General features: G+C 49.5%; 2 protein-coding genes across 3 annotated transcripts; one reads left to right on the forward strand and one right to left on the reverse strand.

The window, feature by feature from the left end:
* Positions 1-54: 54 nt before the first annotated feature.
* Positions 55-17,844, forward strand: HAS3 (hyaluronan synthase 3). 2 transcript variants are annotated; one of them, XM_042480652.1, is made up of 5 exons: positions 55-730; positions 3,478-3,537; positions 7,705-8,334; positions 9,692-9,793; positions 13,108-17,844. In XM_042480652.1, exons 3-5 carry the CDS (start codon positions 7,705-7,707, stop codon positions 14,029-14,031), a joined length of 1,656 nt encoding a protein of 551 aa, XP_042336586.1. In that variant the 5' UTR covers positions 55-730; positions 3,478-3,537; the 3' UTR covers positions 14,032-17,844. The 2 variants fall into 2 exon arrangements, with proteins under 2 accessions (XP_042336586.1, XP_042336587.1); XM_042480653.1 differs by having other exon boundaries at positions 7,705-8,229.
* On the reverse strand, positions 17,822-19,636 carry CHTF8 (chromosome transmission fidelity factor 8). Its single transcript, XM_042480663.1, has 3 exons — positions 19,493-19,636; positions 19,291-19,399; positions 17,822-18,786 (listed from the first exon to the last, which is right to left on the reverse strand). The coding sequence occupies exons 1-3, from the start codon at positions 19,519-19,521 to the stop codon at positions 18,589-18,591; spliced, it is 336 nt and encodes a 111-aa protein (XP_042336597.1). The 5' UTR covers positions 19,522-19,636; the 3' UTR covers positions 17,822-18,588.
* Positions 19,637-19,641: the final 5 nt, after the last annotated feature.

Raw genomic sequence — 19,641 nt, forward strand, 5'->3', positions numbered from 1 at the left:
GTCTATCTTTTGCAAGAGAAAAGGTGACCCCATGGAGGGCCCCCAAAATAGACCCAGGGACCACATCTTGCCTGCCTCTGTGTTTATCACTGTATTGTAAGCTGCCTCAATCCTGCAGGAGAGGTGGGGTAAATATAAAATTTCTATTTTATTGTACAGTATTCTATTCCACTCAGAATGGAATGGGAAGAGGAAAGATGGAGCTGGGAGATGGAGAGTCCTTCCATTCTCCCCTGACTTCTCCTCTTGACACCTGAAGGTGACACAGGGCTGTCAAGAGAGCTTTTCTCCCCGTTCTTAGGGTCCAGTTCTGGCCTCTGGGACCCCTGGGGCTGCTTTGGGGTCCTGGCAACCCAGCGGTCTTTCCACCGTACAGACTGTCTCAATTGCACTACCCCAGTTGACAACACTTCAAGTGCACAATGTTTCCCCTAAATAATGAATGAAGGTCTCACAATGCAGGGGTACAGAAAGTGACTGCGGTCTGGCATTGCTAGATGGAAAGGTTTCTTTTGCCTGCTTAGAACTGGGGAATGGGCAGAGGAAGAAACTGGACTCTTGCCATCATTTGGAGGAATGGGTTTCTTTTGCATGTTTCGAAGCAGGGCCTGAGGAGGAGGAGGAGGAGGAAGAAACTGGAATCTGGGAGTTTTGGTCTGGCTGGGTTTCCTCTGCTGTTTGGAGTCTTATCATCTGGAAAGGAGGGATTGTTTCCTCTGCCCAGGAAAAGGTACGCTGTGATGTTTTGTGCTTTTACCTCTTTAAAACTCTTGGTGGGCTGAGTAACATTGCTAACTTTGTGGCACCCTCAGCTCTGCCCTGTTGCATTCCTCTGGCCTCCAAATTATTCTTTATGGAATAACTCTTCACGTTGCCGTCAGTCTCAATTTACCCTGTGAGTTCAGAAATACAACCCAACATAAAGCAAGAGCCACCTCTATTAAGAGTAATGGAGCTCTGTGCGAGTTTCTTCCTCTGTCCTCCCTCTGTTTAAATTTTTAATGTCATCCAGGCACCAACCATCCCTCTCTCTCATGGCTCACATGGATGGACTTTGATTGCAACGAAATGCAATGCTTGACGTAGTGGAAGCTTTGCTGCAGGGCTCCCTGTTCTACCCAGAGCAGAAGCAGGGTAACCACAGGCCCTCCTTTTCCAGGACAAGTCCTACAATTCACCTTTTGTTCAAGAGGAATAGTCAAAACATCCTCTACTTTGAGCATGACTGAGAAGCATGAATTTACATTTATATGAATAGTTTTAGCTTTTATTTGGTCGTGTTCTCCCTTTTTCTTGGATGTCCTACATTTTGTGATGCCTTGTCCTCCTTTGTGGTTAAGACTTCACCTCACCCTGAGCAGATGTGGCTGTCCTGGATCTTGAGTTCAGGGCTCAGGACAAGCCAAAGGCTCTGTGGATAGTGAGTGACTGTATTTGATGCTGATGATGGCGATGATGATATTGATATCCCCCTTTTTCAGGGACTTGAGGTGATATGCTGAGTTTAAAAAGATACAGCTAAAAAATTCACAGCATACAAAATTCTGTAAACATACATTTGGTGTTGGACTGTGACATAAGGCCTGGGTTCAAATTCCTGCTCAGCCCTGGGGGCCCACTGGGTGGCCTTGGGCATGACTCTTAGCCTCAGAGAGAGGCAAGGGAGGCAAAGCCCCTCTGAACAAATCCTGGAGACAGGGCCAACCCCAGGGAAAGGGGAGCAACAGACCCCTCTGCAGAAATTGTGGGGGGCTCCGGTGTTCCTCTTGCCTATGGAAAGTATGATTTGGGGGAACAGGTGGACCCTTACTGGGCATGGGGTGCCCCCTTCTCCCTCCAAACAAGCCAAGACCCCCCCCCACCAGCCGGACCATCTGCTCGCCTCCTGCCTCCTTTTGTGCTGCTTGAAGGGTCCCCTTGTCCCCAGATGACCCCTCTGAAAGGAGACCCCAGCCTCAGGCAGGTGGTGGGTTGGGAGGCAGACAGGCAGGAGGGGGCTTCCAGAGACCCCCTTCCCTCCCAAATCCAGCCTCCCCTTGTCCCAGGGGAGTGTGCCCATTTGCCACCCACTGCCAAGGGGACTGTCCCGCTGCTCTCTGGAGGTCCCTCCAACTGGACCTGGCAGCCCCCCAGAGAAAGACAGGAGGGAGAAGGTCTGGGACAGGGGTAGCGGGGTTGGAAATCTCGATATTTTGATAAATTGGTGCCAGGAATAGCAGTAGAGTCATGCATAGGCTGGAAAGGCTTTTCTTTCTTGTTTTTACCGGGGGTGGGGGGGTGGGGTGGGGGTTGGAAATCTAGATTTCCAGATCAATTTGGGCCAGGAATAGCAATACACTCCTGCATCGGTTGGAAGATTGATTGACTTCTTTCAGTGGGTGTGTTTTCAGATAAATGAGTGCCAGGAATGGAGCAGAAACCGGGCATAGGATCGAAGGGCTTTCTTTTTTGAAAGAGGAGGGCTGTTGAAAGAGAAAGAAAATGAGGCAGACCAGAAAACTCTCATTCTCCTTTTGGGGAGGTTTGCTGGTGCTGCTCCAGGGGGACTGCATTTGGAGGGCACCTTTGCACAGCACAGCTGCAGCCTAGCATCTATTATTATTAAATGGCTTGGGTCCAGGTTACCTAAAGGATCGCTTCTCCCCGTACATTCCGCCTCGCACCCTCAGGACATCTGGGCAGCAGCTACTGAAGGTGCCTGGGGCTAGATTGTCCTCCACCACAAGGAGGACATTTTCCACTGCTGCCCCAGCCCTTTGGAATACGCTGCCCACTGAGCTCCGCTCGACTACCACCCTGGCCCAATTCAGGAAGGATTTGAAGACCTTCCTGTTCCAACAGGCATTCCCCGATTAAAAATCCTGTGGGCCTCCCTCCTCTTTCGTGGCCAAGAGGAAGGGCTTTGGGGCTTTTCGCCTGTGTTTTTTATTATTGTTTATATGTGATGTATTTTGGATTTTATTGTATGTATTGTTGTTTTAAATTTTATACTGTAAGCCGCCCTGATCGAAGGAAGGTGCGGGATATAAATAAAAACATTATTATTATTATTATTATTATTATTATTATTATTATTATTATTATTAATTATTGCCATCAGCTCATGTCTGCATTAGACATTTCTTCTGCAGTCCACAATCAGAACCAATTCTCTGCTGGATGACATTCAGCATTGCAGAAGTGCCACTAACTTGAAGCAGCTTGTCTTGTGCCCTTGCCTGGCTGCCTTGCTTTCTTTGCCTCTTCCCCTTCTCCTGCTCCTCCCTCCAGCCCAGGCTTTATTGAATGAAAAGTCTCTCTTTTCCCCCCTTCACCTCCAATGTCTCCTCTCTGCAAAGCAGGCGATGATGGTTCTTGCTCTGGGGGGGCGGCGGCTGGGAACCTGGATCCCACCTTGGAGGGGCGCGGATGAGGCTGAGGATGGTGATGAATGATGGCTTTTTAAGTCCTCCCCCTTTTCTTGTTTCCTCCATCCAGCCCAAGAGAGGCTGAGCAGAAGGAAGCCGGTTCAAGCAGGAGCAGATTCCTCACCGAAAGGTAAGCCCTTGCAAAGCCTGGTAGGTCTCACAATGGAGTGGCAGCAGTCAAGGGGGAAAGGGTCCTTAGAGGAGGAGGAGGAGGAAGAGAAAAGGGAGGTCTGGGGTGTGCCATGGGGCTCTCCTTGCCAGCCTCAGCCTCCTCCTGGCACTTGTGGCCAGCAGCCTGGCATCCCTCCTCTGCAGCTAGCTACTTTGGCACAGAGAAAGGAGACTTGACATCCCAACATTAGCTTTCCTTTCCCTTCCCTTTTTGGGGCATTGTCTCTCCTGGAGGCTCATGATGGGCTGGGGGTGTTGTCTTCCAGCTGTGGTGGGTCATAAAGGGACCCCCACTCCTCTATACCCAGCCACTGGACTCCAAGAAGGTCTCCCTTCCTTGAACCTTTCAGACCAGGGGTTCTCAACCTGTGGGTCGCAACCCCTTTTGGGGTCGGTCACCTAAGATCATTGGAAAATACATATTTCCGATGGTTTTAAGAACTGAGACACCGCAATTTTATGGTTGGGGGGGGTCACCATGACGTGAACTGTATTAAAGGATCGCAGCATTAGGAAGGTTGAGAACCACTGCTTCAGACCAAGAGGGTCTTCCTCCTTACTTTGGATAAGTGAGCACCAAGTTGGGCCTGGAGTTGTCCTCTAATTGGCCCCCGTTCTCTTCTGGGGGGATTATGGGGGGCACAGAGGGGCCAGGATTGAGCTGTCCCCCCAAAAAAAAATTCCCCAGGCATTGCCCCTTGCAGTCCTGAGCAAGCGGCAAGTGAAGTCATCTTGGACCTTCACATAAGGCAGCGTCCTTCATGGAAGAGACACTTGCCCTGGCCACCAACCATGCAGCTGTGTTTCCCCATAAGTGAGGAAATGGGAGGGGTCTGCACCCTGGAGACCCTCCCCATGGCACAGATACTACAAGAAGCAGGAGAGAACAAGGGCTGTTGCACATGTATGTGTCTTACACTGTGGTGGTGGACCTGAGCATCTGCAAGGCTGGCTGAAGGTGCTTCAGGGGCCCCAAACAGAGTCCCCTTTGTGCACATGTATGGGCACTTCCAGAACAATGCTACCCATGATTCTCTTTTTACCCTTTTTAAAAACATTTGTTGGGGAATGGGTCTTTTATATACTATCGTTCTGCTGTAATTTGTATTGATGTTACGATGGCAATCTCCCGGGAAACCTCAGCATTCTTTCTGCTAAATTTAACTCCCTTCCTCCTCCTCCTCCGCTGTCTCTTCGCATGCCTCCGAAGGCGTGAAATTGGCACATGGGTTTGGAGGACACGACAGGCGAGCGAGGACACGATCCTGCAAGGGAAGTGGGTCTCAGCCCCAGGATTGTTATTATTATTACTCTTGGAGACGATGCCTGGACCCTGACTGCAAACCAAAGGGAGAGCTACTGCTTTTATTAAAATACTTCTATGTTAAATTAGGGGGTAGGGTGCCTTTTTTGTTGCAATGTGCCATCAAGTTGACTCTGGTCCAAAAAACAGAGACTCGAACCCTGGTCTCCAGGGTCCAGTGCTCAAACCACTATGCCATGCTGGGTCTCCATATACGTACCCCATTCACTTCCATGCCAGCATTGTTTAATGTATTTATTTTTAACATTTGGAATATGATGTTTCAGCTGATTTATAGTTTGCATGATCCTAAGGCCCCTTGGGTCCTAAAGCAGGCAAAAGACAACGAGTACAAATCCAGCAAATATGTATCCCGTGGGCCCTTGGTATATATCTGCCGGGGTTTGGTTCCAGGCCCCCCGTGGTCAAGTCCCATTAAATACAATGGCACAGTAAAATGGTGTCTGTTATATCAAATGGAACATCAAGCTTTGTTATTTGGAATGTACATTTTTTCAAGCTGTGGATGCTTGAATCTGTGGGGAAAGTCTGTGGCTAGAAGGAGGGCCGACTGGAGTATCATATTGGTATCCTGCCCTCCTTCCAGAACAATCCGGGCGGCAGGACAAGAATACACACATTATTCCCAAAGGCAAAGTGGTTTGAGTGTTGGGCTGCGGCTTTGGAGGCCAGGGTTCGAGTCTCTATGAAACCGCCTGGCTGGGTGAGTTTGGGCGAGTCACACTCTCTCAGCCTCAAGGGCAGGCGAAAAGGACAAAGCCTGCCAAGAAAACCCCGAGAGAGGTTGCCATAAGTTAGAAAGGACTTTAGTGGTGAAGGGGGGGGGGATTTGAAAAGGGATGGAGGAAGACCCCAGGGGAGCCCAGGACCAGGTGGGTCCCCTTTTCCCCAGCCCCCTGGGTCTCCTTTGGGGAGGCCCCCCAACGCCCTAGACCCCTCCCCACCTTTGAACCTGTTGCATTGGAGGGGGCTTTGTTCACCTGCAGCCCCTCTTCTTGGAGGGCTTTCTATCTGCAGCCTCTTTGCTCAGGTGGGGCCAGGTAGCCCCTCCCCTCCCAGGTAGCTCCTCCCCCTCTGCCTCCGGGGGGGGGGCTCCCATCCCTTTCCCCTCCGCCTTCAAAAACGCGGCGCGAGTCGGGCTTTGCAGGTTAAGAAGCACGGTGAGTGTCGGACTCCAGCCCGGAACGGACGGGGCACTGCAGAGTTTGGGAAGGGGTCTCTTTTGAGATGGGGAGGGGGTTTGATAGCTCCCTCCCTCCCTTTTAAAAGCGAGGGCTTTGGAACTCTGGCCTTGGCTCTGGACCAGAAATTCCAGGTGAATCAAGGAGTTCAGGGCATTGCAAGGCTGGGAAGAAAGGAACTTTTCTCCCCCGTTACTCCACTCTCCATGGCAGTCTTATTTGCTGGAGGTTTTGCAAGCCCTGCTCCTCTTCTTGGGGGATGGAGAGGCTCTTTTTTTGGGGGGGGGGGGATCTTGAATACTCATTGGGAGCACTCTGCACATGCCCCAGGGCTCCCTTGCCTAAACCTGGAAGCCTCATGCGTCCTGACCAGCCGGAAAAGCTGGACTGGGAGGGAGGTGTGGGAATGCTTTTTTCTCCAGGAAAGCGATCTTTTCCCCTTGGAGGGTCCTGGGCCAGGGCTGGGGGGCAACCCCCACCTCCCTCCTATGCCCCTGACCAGGTCCCAGGTTCAAGTCCTGCCTCCTCCAGGTGGGAAGAGCCTCTCCAGGGTTTGGAAAAGGCCCCTGCCTTCAGGGAAGAAAAGTGGGAGGAGGAGGATTCTGTCCAGCTGAGGTCACTTTTGGAGATCTGGAAAAGTAACTTTTCCAGGCTGCTTTGCCCAAGGCCTTGCAAGTCTTCAGTGGAGGCAGGGCCCGGCTGGGAGGGTCCCCCCCCCCCGAAAATAAGATTAAGGAAAAGGGCAGTCATCCCTGGATGCCTTTGGCAGGTTCAGCATGCTTTTGTTTCCTTAGGGTGCATCTGCAATGCAGGAATAGTGCAGTTCAATACCACTTTAGCTGCCATGGACCCATCCGACAGATTCCTGGGGTGTGTAGTTGTGTAAGGCACCAGCATCCTTTGGCAGAGAAGAAGGCGAACAACTCTGTGAAACTACAAATCCCATCAGATGGAGCCACCGCACTTAAAAGTGGTGTCAAATTGCACTCTTTCTCCAGTGTAGGTGCACCCTTTGGCAAGGCTTGACCTGACCTGGTTGCTTCCTTGTGCTTGTGAATATTGTCTATTTTGAGTAAAAAGGTAGGTGGAAAAGGCTGGACCGTTCTGGCCATGCTTTCCACATTATTTCTACCCCGGGATGAAATTTTGGTTTAAAAGAAATAATGCTCAGCAATGTGGGGACTTGGTTAAATGCGGGGGGTTGGATCTGGGTGTTGACAATGCAAAATGGGGTATGTGTGTTGTGTGTCTTCAAGTCATTTCTGACTTATGGTCATGACCCCTAAGGCAGGGAGCCTATCCTGGGGTTTTCTTGGCAAGGGTTGTTCAGAGGAGGTTTGCCATTGCCTTCCCCTGAGGTTGAGAGAGTGTGACTTGCCTAAGGTCACCCACTGGGTTTCATGGCCATGTAGGGAATCCAATCCTGGTCTCCAGAGTCATGGTTCAATGCTCAAGTAACTATGTCATTCAAAAAACAATGCCCTGCAAAATGGCGACTTTGCTAACTTGCCGATATTTGGTTCTCCATGCTGGCATTGCAAACTGGAGTGGGAAAGGGGAGGGGGTCCATTTTTCTTTTTCTTCCTCACCCTCCTGACCTTCTTCTCCCTTTCATCTGCAGATGCCAGTGAGCTTCTCGACAGCCCTGCGTGTTTTGGGGACCAGCCTCTTTGCGGCAGTGGTACTGGGGGGCATCTTGGCGGCCTACGTAACCGGCTACCAGTTCATCCACACCGAGAAGCACTACCTCTCCTTCGGCCTCTATGGGGCCATCCTGGGCCTCCACCTTTTCATCCAGAGCCTCTTTGCCTTCCTGGAGCACCGGCGCATGCGCCTGGAGAGGGGCCGGCCCTTAAAGCTCCCAGGGGCCCGCGTGGCCCTTTGCATTGCCGCTTACCAGGAGGACCCGGACTACCTGCGCAAATGCCTCCGTTCGGTCCAGCGCATCTCCTTCCCAGGCCTCCGGGTGGTGATGGTGGTGGACGGCAACAGCCAGGAGGATGCCTACATGCTGGACATTTTCAACGAGGTCCTGGGTTCCGATCGCCACAGTGGTTGCTACGTCTGGGAGAGCAACTTCCATGCCCAGGGGGTCAGCGAGACGGAAAGCGGGCGCCGCAAAGCCATGCACCACATCCAGAGCCTGGTCCGCCACAACGCCTATTGCTGCATCATGCAGAAGTGGGGTGGGAAGCGGGAGGTCATGTACACGGCCTTCCGGGCCCTTGGAGACTCCGTCGACTACGTCCAGGTGGGACCCACTGCTGGGTTTGGGGAGATGGATGGACGGATAGAGTTCATTCGCCATTGGGCACCTTCAAGTTATGGCTAATTGATGGTGATCCCCAAAGTGATCTTACCTTAAGAGTTTTTCCAGATGGGCTTGGCCCTTGCCTTTGCCTTCCTTTGAGGCTGAGAACATTCAAGGGGTAGTTTTGTTGGCCATTTAGCAAATTCAAACAAAAATCCACCAAACAGTAATACCCTTATTGCCCATCACCAAAATGCACAATATACACATTGCAAGCTTTCAAAGCTTCACTGGCTTCTTCATCAGGCAAGGTGTTACAAACCAAAGAGGAGGAAAAAATGGTGTTGAAAATGTCAGTCAGAGGCCAGAGAGTGTGACTTGCCCAAGCTCACTCAATGGGTTTCCAGGGAATTCAGACCCTAGACCCCCGGAGTCCTAAAACCACAACATCATGCCCACTCCTAAGATAGATTCATTCTTATGTGTCTTCAACTTGGCTCTGACTTGTGATCCTATTAGAATGTTTAGAATCATAAAATCCTAAGCGTTGGAACTAGGGTTCCTAAGATAGATAAATTTGTTGGTTTGGGAGGGACTTTTATAACCCTTCTCTGTTGCTGTGCCTTACCTCACATGTAAAGCACCCCCAATAATCGGCGCCAGAGAACAGAGTGCTGGATTTGTGAAGCTGAAGGCTTTCATGGCTGGCATCCATAGTGTTTTGTGGGTTTTTGGGGCTATGTGGCCATGTGAGGATTGAGTGATGGATTGTCTCTCTGGGTCCAGATTGATCTCCCATTTGCAGCTGGGTTTCAAAAGGATGCAAGCTCTGCCCTCTGCTGGGATGCAACAGAACTGCCATAGTTGAGCCTCCATCTCATCTGGATAACTATTTCCACCAGACTTTGGCTGTTTTAAGGAGGAAATAATATCAAAAATCCACCAAATAATGATACCTTTATTGGGACAACCAAAATGCACAATATATATATGTTGCAAGGTTTTGAAGCTCCACTGTCTTCTTCATTAGGCAAAGGTGTTAAAAACCATACAGGAGAATAAAATTGAAGATGTTAGTGAACCTGGGAAAAACACATGAACCTGGAAAAAGCACAGTGTTTGGAACACATTGCTATAAATAACCGTGGAAATATCATTACGATCCATCATTTTCATCAGTAAATGGTTTTCATTATGTAGCAGGTTTTTTGTAATGATATCATTTTGCAGTCATGTCGTCTTGAAGCATTTTGGTTTGGGTTTCTTTCTGATTGCTGCTGTTTTGTGTTTTTCGGATTGCTCTTCTGCTGTTCAGGCTCTGATGGGTCTCTCTCTGTTTTGTGTCATCTCCTGGCAGGTGTGTGACTCTGACACAGTTTTGGACCCTGCTTGCACGGTGGAGATGCTGCGGATCCTGGAGGAGGACCCCCGCGTCGGTGGAGTCGGCGGAGATGTTCAGGTGCGGGATTAGATGGTCCCTTGTGGTCCCCTGCAAGTCTAAGATTCTATGATTCTCTGTGCTATAATAGTGTAGTGTGAAAGAGACCCTAACAAGCTTTATCTGGCATGAAAGCTTTCTTGAACTGTTGCCCACTTCATTAGAGGCAAAGAGTTGGCAGATATTTATATACTGGGGAAGGTGGGTATGTGGAGGTGGTGAGGAATGGAAATGCAATAGGTACCAGGAGTTGATGATTTTAACAGTTGTCCTTGCAGTCACTGGAAAGTGCCAAGGAGAGGCAGGAGAGATAAGCAGATCCACATACGTGTGCGTCTTTGTGGTGAAAAGGCCTTTGTCTGTTGCAAGAGAAGAAAGAGATTAATTTTCCTTCAGTTTCCCGGTTTCTAGCATCGCACTCACTTAAAACTTTGGCTGTTTAGGAATACACTTCCTGTATGCAAAGAAAAGTGGAATGGGGATGTGGGACGGCCCCTGGCGCAAGGGACACGGGCACTGGGCACCAGGCGCTGCCCCTTCAGGGGGGAGGACCACCGCGTCGTAACCATCTTCGCAGGGAAGTGGGCAGAGAAAATGTGACTTCCCAGGAAAAGGAAACCAAGTGGTTTGAAAAGCAGCAGCAAAGGACAGTTCCCCTGTGATACGCAAGGAAGAACAGAAAGAAATAGACCTCCCCTGAAAACTGTAAAGAAAGATAAATTAAAATACAAACCACTTACTGGGAAAGTGTTCTACCTTGATGTTCCATCTAATGTCCTCTCTGAAAAAATAGCAAAAGGTCTTAAAGAATTGGGAGGGAGAGTTGAAGAATTTCTGAGTAAAGATATTAACTATCTGATTAAAAGGAAGCAACATTTGCTCAGACTCTTGGACAAGTGTCTCCGGTCCCAAGCCCAGAATCTGTATACAATGGTGGAAACAGTTCACCTCATCCAAGCCGCAGAAGAGAGAGACATGACGGAAGTTCATATAAGACAGCAGACGCAGTGCGTATGAGTAGAGGAAAATCCTTAGTTGAAAAAGCAATCAAGGAACAGGAATTAATCCCTTCAGGAAGTATACTCTCTAATGCCTTGAGCTGGGGAGTGAAAATACTTCACATCGATGATATCAAGAATTACATTGATCAAAAGAAGAAAGATCTCTCTCTGATCAAGAAATCAAGCGCAAAAATCAAAGATGTGGAAAAAGAGCCAAGCGATCAGAGAAGAAAAAGTAAATTGAAAAATCCCTTTCTCAAGGTAGAGGATAGAAGATGCCACTACAGACCATTTTACTTGCAACTGTCCAGCTTTCCTGTTGTCAACTATTCTAATTCAATACCTTGCAGTCCATTTGAAGTAGAAAGAAAGAATGCTAATGGCTAAAGGGAAATTCAGAATAAGCCATGAAACCAAGAACTTAAGGAAAAGGGCCCTCTTGAAGTTCCCCCAAAGCATAAGAAGAGAAAAGGATATTGTGAATGCTGTCTTAAGAAGTATGATGATCTTCAAGCTCATGTTGAAAGTGAACAACATCAGACCTTTGCACAAAGTTCTCATTATTAGGTTGTGGATGACATCATTTCCAAAGTTCCTTGTGACTTTTTAGAATTAAGAGAGAATACACCACAAATTAAGAGGCGAAAATGTAGCATTGGACAATTTGCTCCTGTTATTGGAACCAAAACAGAAGAGCTGAAAGAAAGGCTGAATCTAGAAAAGGCATTACAGTGCAGACAATGAAAGAATGTTCTCAGTGCATAGATGCCCATCCTCATTCGACACACAAAAATTCTACCTCTGAACCTTCATGTTCTGTATATTCCTATCACACCATCTGTTCTTCAGAAGCATCAAGAAAAGTGAGTGGCAATACTGAAAGTGGCAAAATGTCAAAAGCCTGCAATTTAACAGAGAAAGCTCTATCAACAAACTTGGCACAACTACCTCCCCAGAAAGAAAGTAAAGTGTGTACGAAAAACTTGTCTGAAACATTATGAGCCTACTTCAAGACAGAATTTACAAGAGTTTTCAACAAATTTAAACTTGCTGCATGCTCAAATCCAGGGCTCCAAGTTAAATGAAATGAATGCCAAAAGGAAAATTGAACAATGCAGCTCTTCTGCCAGCAAAATGTTTGAAGAAAGTGGATGCTCATTCAGGAGCTGGCAAAGACCTTGCTTACCATGTTGCAAACATGGAGAGTAATTTTCCTAGAGAACTTTTGGTCCTCCTAGAGACAGAAAAGCCACCACATTGTCCCCCTGCAAACAAAGAGTCCAGTGACTTGACAAACCTTAGTATACAAACTCCACCTTCAATAAAACTAAGCAGAAAAGTCATACATTCTGTAGGGAGGCATAAAAAAGGAATTTTGAGACAAAATATGGAGGGATGCTTACAGCCTCCTGATAAACCTCCTGTTCCAGAGAATATAAAAACTGTACCGAGTTCATCAGCACATGCACTTTTACAGTTATTTCAGACCAGTGATGCAAATTCTGAATTTGGGGGCTTTTCAAGTATACAGGAAAACAAAGATACATGTTTAATGAAAGATACTTGGGAAGACCAGCATACAGATATTCTGTGGTCTTTGTTTTCTACTTCTGCCTCCTTATCACCATTTATTGGATTTTAATGCTGCTTTATTTAAAACGATGAGTTTTGAATAAACGTGCAAACTGAAAAGGAAAAAAAGTGGCATGCAAAGGGGGAATGCAAAGATAGCAAACTGAAGGGTTCTCACTGTGAACAGTTTTTCAAATTTCATGCCCTCTGAATTCAAAGATATAGCCGTGTTAGTCTGTAGAATCAGTATGTAGAGAGATCTAGTAGCACCTTTGAGAGTAACTGAAAGAAAGAAGTTGGCAGCATGAGCTTTTAGAGACTTAAGTCTGTTTCCTTAAGTCCAAATGCATCTGCCAACTTCTTTCAGTTAGTCTCAAAGATGCTACAAGATCCCTTGCATACCAATTTTCCAGACTAACATGGCTATAGCTTTGAATTCTACCTGTCTTAATGCATTTGGTCATCTGAGCAAGTAGGCTTAAGTCTACAAAAACTCATGCTGCCAAATTCTTAGTCTCAAAGGTTCTAGATCTCTCTACATGCACTCTGAAATGTTAGAACTTTGGGGAATGAAGGGAGATTTCATTGGTTGGGGCAGAACTGTTACTTGAAGGGGACAATGCCCTGGTTATATTCCCACCTCTTCCTATTTCATCCTAAGCCACAATGAGTTCCATTTGTGTTCAAAATTTGGGGTGTAAACGAAGGAAATCAAAGAACAGTAGTTTAAGAGAGATATGTTCTCCTTCCTTCCTGCCCCAGATCCTCAACAAGTACGACTCCTGGCTCTCCTTCCTAAGCAGCGTGCGCTACTGGATGGCCTTCAACGTGGAGCGGGCTTGCCAGTCCTACTTTGGCTGTGTGCAGTGCATTAGCGGACCCCTTGGCATGTACCGCAATGCCCTCCTGCAGCAGTTCCTGGAGGACTGGTATCACCAAACCTTCCTGGGCAGCAAATGCAGCTTTGGGGACGACCGGCACCTCACCAATCGGGTGCTGAGCCTGGGCTTCCGAACCAAGTACACGGCGCGCTCCAAGTGCCTGACGGAGACTCCCACCCGATACCTGCGCTGGCTCAACCAACAGACGCGATGGAGCAAGTCCTACTTCCGGGAGTGGCTCTACAACGCCCTGTGGTTCCACAAGCACCATCTTTGGATGACTTATGAGTCAGTGGTGACAGGCTTCTTCCCCTTCTTCCTCATCGCCACTGTCATCCAGCTCTTCTACCGTGGGCGCGTCTGGAACATTCTCCTATTCCTCCTGACGGTCCAGCTGGTGGGGGTCATAAAGGCCACCTACGCCTGCTTCCTCCGGGGCAACGCCGAGATGATCTTCATGTCCCTCTACTCCCTCCTCTACATGTCCAGCCTCCTGCCGGCCAAGATGTTCGCTATTGCCACCATCACCAAGTCCGGCTGGGGCACCTCTGGCCGCAAGACCGTGGTGGTCAACTTCATTGGCCTGGTGCCTGTCTCCCTTTGGGTGGGCGTGCTGGTAGGTGGCCTGGCCTACACGGCCTGCAACCAGGACCTCTTCACAGACACTGAGCAGGTCTTCCTCATCTCGGGCGCCATCTTGTATGCCTGCTACTGGGTTGCCCTCCTCACCCTCTACCTGGCCATTGTGGCCCGCCGGTGCAGCAAGCCGCAGGAACAGTACAGTTTGGCCTTCGCAGAGGTGTAAGGCAAGAGGGAGCCATGGCAGGAGGGGAGGGAAGTGCAATAATTGTGAAGGACTGGCAGCCATTCCTTGTGGTCAAGGGAGGGCTGGGTCCACCCTGCTTGGGACAGGACTTTGTTTTGAAGATATCCAGCCCAAAAAGGAAGCTGGGGAGCATGAAATACACACAGCTGGGGAAGGAAGCCGGAATTCCCACCTTGGAAACTCCTAAAATGGATGCTGGTGCTCCTCTTGCAGAATGCCATGGATTCCCAGGGAAGTTTCCATTTCCATCAGATGTGAGTCTTCATTCTCCCCAGTTTTATGCAAAGGGCACTGCCTCCCACAGAAGGGCACTGGTGGGGCAGGCACGGAAAACCTTCCATACAGCATGTTCAGGGTATAATCATAATCGAGGCTGGCATTGTGGGTGGGTGGTCAGGGTGAGGGTCCTTACCTGGAGCAATAACCCCCTTGAGGGGACCAACTGAAGAAGGGGACTCTCTGCTCGACTCAGGTGCCACTGTTAGTTTTGGTCTCTCCCTGGGGAGAGTTTTGAGGATCCCTAAGCTTTTGTTCTCTGTCTTTTTGTAACCAGCAGTTGGGGCCTGAGACGCCAGAAGGCCTTGTGAGGGGCTAATCTTGTGGTCCCCCGGCCCCCCACAGTCCTCCATCCCTGCCATATGGGCTGCCTTCAGCCCAAGGTGGGAATGCCATCCATTAGCAAGAGGGCACTGAGGCAGGTAGGCAGCCACTCTTGTTCTGCCCCAACAGAATACTTGAAAAGTTCCCCTGGTGCTCACAGCAGCGGCAGCAACATGCCAAGGTGAATGTGATTAAACAAGCTGTATGCTCTGGAAAGTTAGTCTTTGGACTGCAGTGCCCAAAATCCCCCTATGCTAACTGGAGGTGGATTTAGGTGTTGCAGTCCTTAAGAAACATCTCCAAGCTCACTCTGTAGATTTCTGAGGTGTGGACCATGTATCCCCATCTGCACATAGACTATTCTTGCAGTTTGTGTTTGTTGGAGGAACAGGTCACCCCTTGAACCCACTTTTGGGGTGCTCAGGGGCCGCATTTCCAGACAGTCTATGGCTTGCACCATCAGGGAAGGCAAAGAGGGTGGTGGTGAGGTGGTCTGGAAAGTGTTCTGGCCCTTTCCCAAAGTCAGGCGAAGTTTAATACTGCAAGTAAGGTACCTCACTCGGTCTCTCTGCTGTCGGGGTCCGGTAACCCTTGGTGCTTCTTTTTGAGGCCTCTCTCTCTTTCCACTGGTGCTAAACCAAGGCATTTCCAACTCAGAGAAAAGGGGAGAGAAACCAAAGCTATTGGTGCTGTTACCTGATCTAAAAGCCTCATCCTGGGCTCTGCTTGGCCTCTCGGAAGGCTATTTCTTCTGCCGAAAAGGCATGCCAGGGAAGCAGGGGTCATTTGGCACCAAGCTCTGGTCCAGAGCAAACAGGCACCTTTTAGGGCAAAGCCACACTTTTGAGGTGGAAGAGCTCATCTGGCTTTACCCAGGTGCTGCTGAGATGGCTAGGCAATGTGAAGAGGGGATTTGAGGTACCAAACCCACTGCCTGTCTCCTCTCCAAGACCTGAGAGTGCAATGGTACTATCTAACCCATTGGGGGAATAGCTCAGGACTCAGCGACTCCAATTGTGAACAATTCAGTCTTGAAAATGAGCTTCCACCCTTTCCTTTGGTTTTAAGAAACACTGCTTTTTAGAAGAAAAAAATCCATCTTCCTACACAAAGCATACGTTTTGAGAATGTATGAGCAATATGTTTTTTAAAGTGCTGTAAAAGAATGAGTCTCAGCAGTGTTTGGATGCAGCTTCTTCAGCAGCAGTTGGTTCTCTTGCTACCTCTCTCCTCTGGCCTCCTCCATTGCTTGGAGAAAAAGAGAATCCTAGATGATAACAGATATTAAGATACTCAGTTCTGAACAAGGCAAAGCGGAGGTGAGTCCATGCTAATTGTAATAGAATTTGGTTTGACTGTTAAACTTATGTCAGAGCAGAGTTAATTTCCAAGTCCCTTCAGTAGTGCACAGAGTATTGCAATTTCATCCCCTGCATTCCAAGCAATCCAGGGATTTGTAGTTTAATGGGGGCATTTTTAAAAAATTTCTTCTGCAAATCCTGGGAGTCAACAGAATTCAACTGTGGCTGTTAGAGAGGTATCAAATTGCTACGATATGGAAGGGATCCAAATCATGATGCTCCAGATATGGGTTTTCAAGTCCTGAATTGTGTTACTTGGACCCCATGTCTAGGTCACTGGAAGTGGTGAAATCCTATCTCCCTTCTCCTTGGTAGACACCAAATGTTCAGTTTAGGTGTGCAGTGGGAAAACCTCTGTGCATGTTCAGAGGAGCTGCATCCCAACACATTTTGGCTCCACAGAAGAAGTGGCATCCAGAAGTTACCCTTGAACCAGGCAGATGGACAGGAGGCAAAGCAATGGGTTTTGTCCGCTGTTGTGTGCAGAGTGCCATGCTAACTTGATTTTATCCCCTTTCATTTCCAAACCAAAGTGTTTTTTCTGATGACACAGGGTGCAGGTGCCCCTTCCTGCCTTTTCATTGCAAAGAAAGACAGCTAAATAATGCAGAAATAATTCCATGGTGAGGAATGTTGTAACCGGAGGGTTTCCAATCTTCTTCCACTGGAATAAATTGGTGACCTTGCACCAGAATTTGGTGTATTTGTGGGGAGTGAGCAGAGCCTGGAGTGGGATTTGCTTGTTCTGACTGCAAAATCTGCCAAGCAACCATGAGGGTAAGATGCTTGCTTTTCACGAGGAACGGCGCATGATTCCCAGAGGCTTCTGCGCTGCTTAGACTCTGTGCTTTGACGTCATGCTCTCTTTAAGATTAGAGGGTGGCCGCTCCACCTTTTAGCCTCGCTGTTGTTTGGGGTCTGCCCCAGCGCCCATTCTCCTGCAACCAAGATGTAGCAGACTCCATATGTCTGCCTCTGCCCCACTGTTTCCCTCCTTCCTTGGTCTCAAGCCACATCCCTTGTTCCTTTCCACCTCCTATGCAATCCCTAAAATGTGCCAGGGGTTGCGCCTGAATCCTTCTTTCTTCATGCATGATGGCAGGGACAGAAGCAGCAATTCACAAGAGGGCAAGGGAACCTTGGAGGCATTTTGCCCCACCAAGCATCCTTAACTATAACCTTAACCAAGCATGGCAATCCCAAATTGACAAATAGCTTGGAATACAGGGATAACAGCAGCCCTCTAGCAGTGTTTTGATTGCAGCTAAGACGTTTCCCAGGTAAGACCTCTTGGCAGCTAGAGATGGGGATGCATGCAAGGGCTAGAAAGCAGAGGAGGAGATGACTTTTTCTAGCAGACTGGAAGAGACCCAGTATCCCCGAATACATCTTGGGAAGGAACCAAAGCATGCTCTCCTACAAAAAGAGGAGCCGAGGGCCGCCAAGCCAAATTGTATGGCTGCAGGGACAGAGCTGGATGGATGAAAACCCTGATGGTCTCCATAGTCCTCCCCAACCAACACTGTGACAAAAGGTGGAGACCTCCTTTCCCTGCCAGGCTTGCATTCTTGCTGCAGATACACACACACACACACACACACACACACAGCCTGTCCTCTGCTGCCTGTGCTGGTCCCAGGCACTGAGATGGATGGGGACGATGGGCTTTGTGTCTCACTGGCCCCTTCCCCCCGGCTGCTTTTCCTCCCCAACCTTTTTCTACATCGACCCGTTTGCATTTCTCTTATTTAAGACGACATTTGTAGGACGTTTTTGTACAACCCTTTGGTAAGACAATAGTTGACTGCTTGAAGTTATTTGTAAGGATTTATTTATTTTTTATGAACTTGCGTTTTTGTATTTTTTTAAGGAAAGGTCAAGGTTTTGGGTTGGTTTGTTTTTTACTACGAGGCCTTTGTTATGATTAATAAAAACCCTTGTAAACAAGGTGGCTGTGGGCGTTATTTGGAGCTGCTTCAGTCCTACCAGCATCACCCAGTGAGTGCAATGAAACAGTAAGTCATAACATAGGAATGATGCAGTACAATGTCTTTAGCCCTCTTTGCCAAAGAGTGCTGGTGCCTCATCATTTGGGGGTTTATTGTGGCCTGTGGAGGAAGAGGGTTGTTTTGAGACTCTGTGGCTGGAGGAGCAAAGGAGTGGCCGGGTGTTGAGGGTGTTTTGCTCCCCAAAAATATTGGTAGGCTGCACTACGACAACCTCATCTAGGCCAAAGTTTGAGAAGAGCCGTGGGGTGGAAACCAGGCTAACATTTAGGGGTGCCAGGTCCCCTCCCTTTGCTCTCTCCTTCCAGCAACGTTGGGATTTTGAGGAGGAGCAAGGAGGGCTCTTGCAGAGATGCTCTGCTGCCAGCCATAAACCCGGAGCAAGACGCTGGCAGGTGGCAGACTGGGCTCTGTGGCCATAAGTAGCCATAGGTCCCAGCTGTGTAACCCAAGGCAAATAACAGCGTCCGTTCTTCTCCTTCCTCAGTTGCTAGATGCCACCCTGAGGAGGCCTGCTCTGGCCACTTTTGTTCAGGGAAGGGAGCCAGCCTTGGCCCAAATGTCCTCCTTCAGGCTTTCTTGGCCACATTGGTAATGATGGGCTTTGGCCGGGTTTTGAAGAGGAGCTTCTTCTTGATGAGGGCCCTGACGGCGTAGTGGCCGGACGCTGCGCCCGGGGCTGCCTTGGTCAGGACGGCAAAGGGCTTCTCCAGCCGGACCACCTTCCCGTAGAGGATGTGGTGCCCCACCAGGAGCACAGGCACCCCCTGAGGAAGGAAAGAAAGACAGTTAGAGATGGGTTTGGCCATGTCAACCCGCTGGGTGACTTTGGGCAACTCACTCTCTCTCAGCCTCAGCCAAACAAAGTTGAGTAAATAAAGAATGACTCTGAAGGAGGCCAGGGTTCGCATCCCAGCCCAGCCCCATGGAACCCGTCTGGACTCCTTGAATGGAGGGGATCCCTCCGAAATGGAGGACCTCTCCTGGAAAGGGGCAGAAGGCTGGAATGGGAGAGGAGGATGCCTGGAGACTCTGAGGGATGTCCAGGCGTCCTCCTTTTCCAGGACAGGTCCTCCACTTTGGGATTCCTCTTGGACAGAAGGTTGAAATGGAAAAGGAATGGCGTCCTCCTTTTCCAGGGCGGGTCCTCCATTTGGGCCTCCCAAGTGCCCTCCATTCCTCCTTTTCCCAGCGGGAGAATGGAGGACGTTCTGGGGACCTCCTCTTGGACATGAGGCTGAGAGGGAGGAGGGCCTGGGCCTGCTGCTGACCTCTCGGGTGTAGTGGAGGTCCCCCAGGAGCTTCCCTTCCAGGCCAGCGCCGCTCCGGGCCTCCAGCTCCCCCTGCAGCTCCACCAGCAGCCACTCCTCCGCCGCCGCCCTGCGAAGGCAAAGACCAAGAGCCGGGGAAGAGGGTCAGTCTGAGGCAGGGAGAGCGAGAGCCGCTCCGCCCGCCGCCCGGGAGGAGACCCACCGGGAGCCAGCCAGGGCCACCTGCACCATCCTCTCTCGGAGCAAGGGCTCCGCACCTTCTGCTGCTGCTGCCGCCTCCTCTTCCTCCTCCTCCTCCTCGCTGCTTTTCCCGGGCTCCGGGCGGAGGGGCGTGGCCTGCGTGGCGAATCC

Source organism: Sceloporus undulatus, chromosome 8, assembly GCF_019175285.1.
Source record: "Sceloporus undulatus isolate JIND9_A2432 ecotype Alabama chromosome 8, SceUnd_v1.1, whole genome shotgun sequence".
Lineage (NCBI taxonomy): Eukaryota > Metazoa > Chordata > Lepidosauria > Squamata > Phrynosomatidae > Sceloporus > Sceloporus undulatus.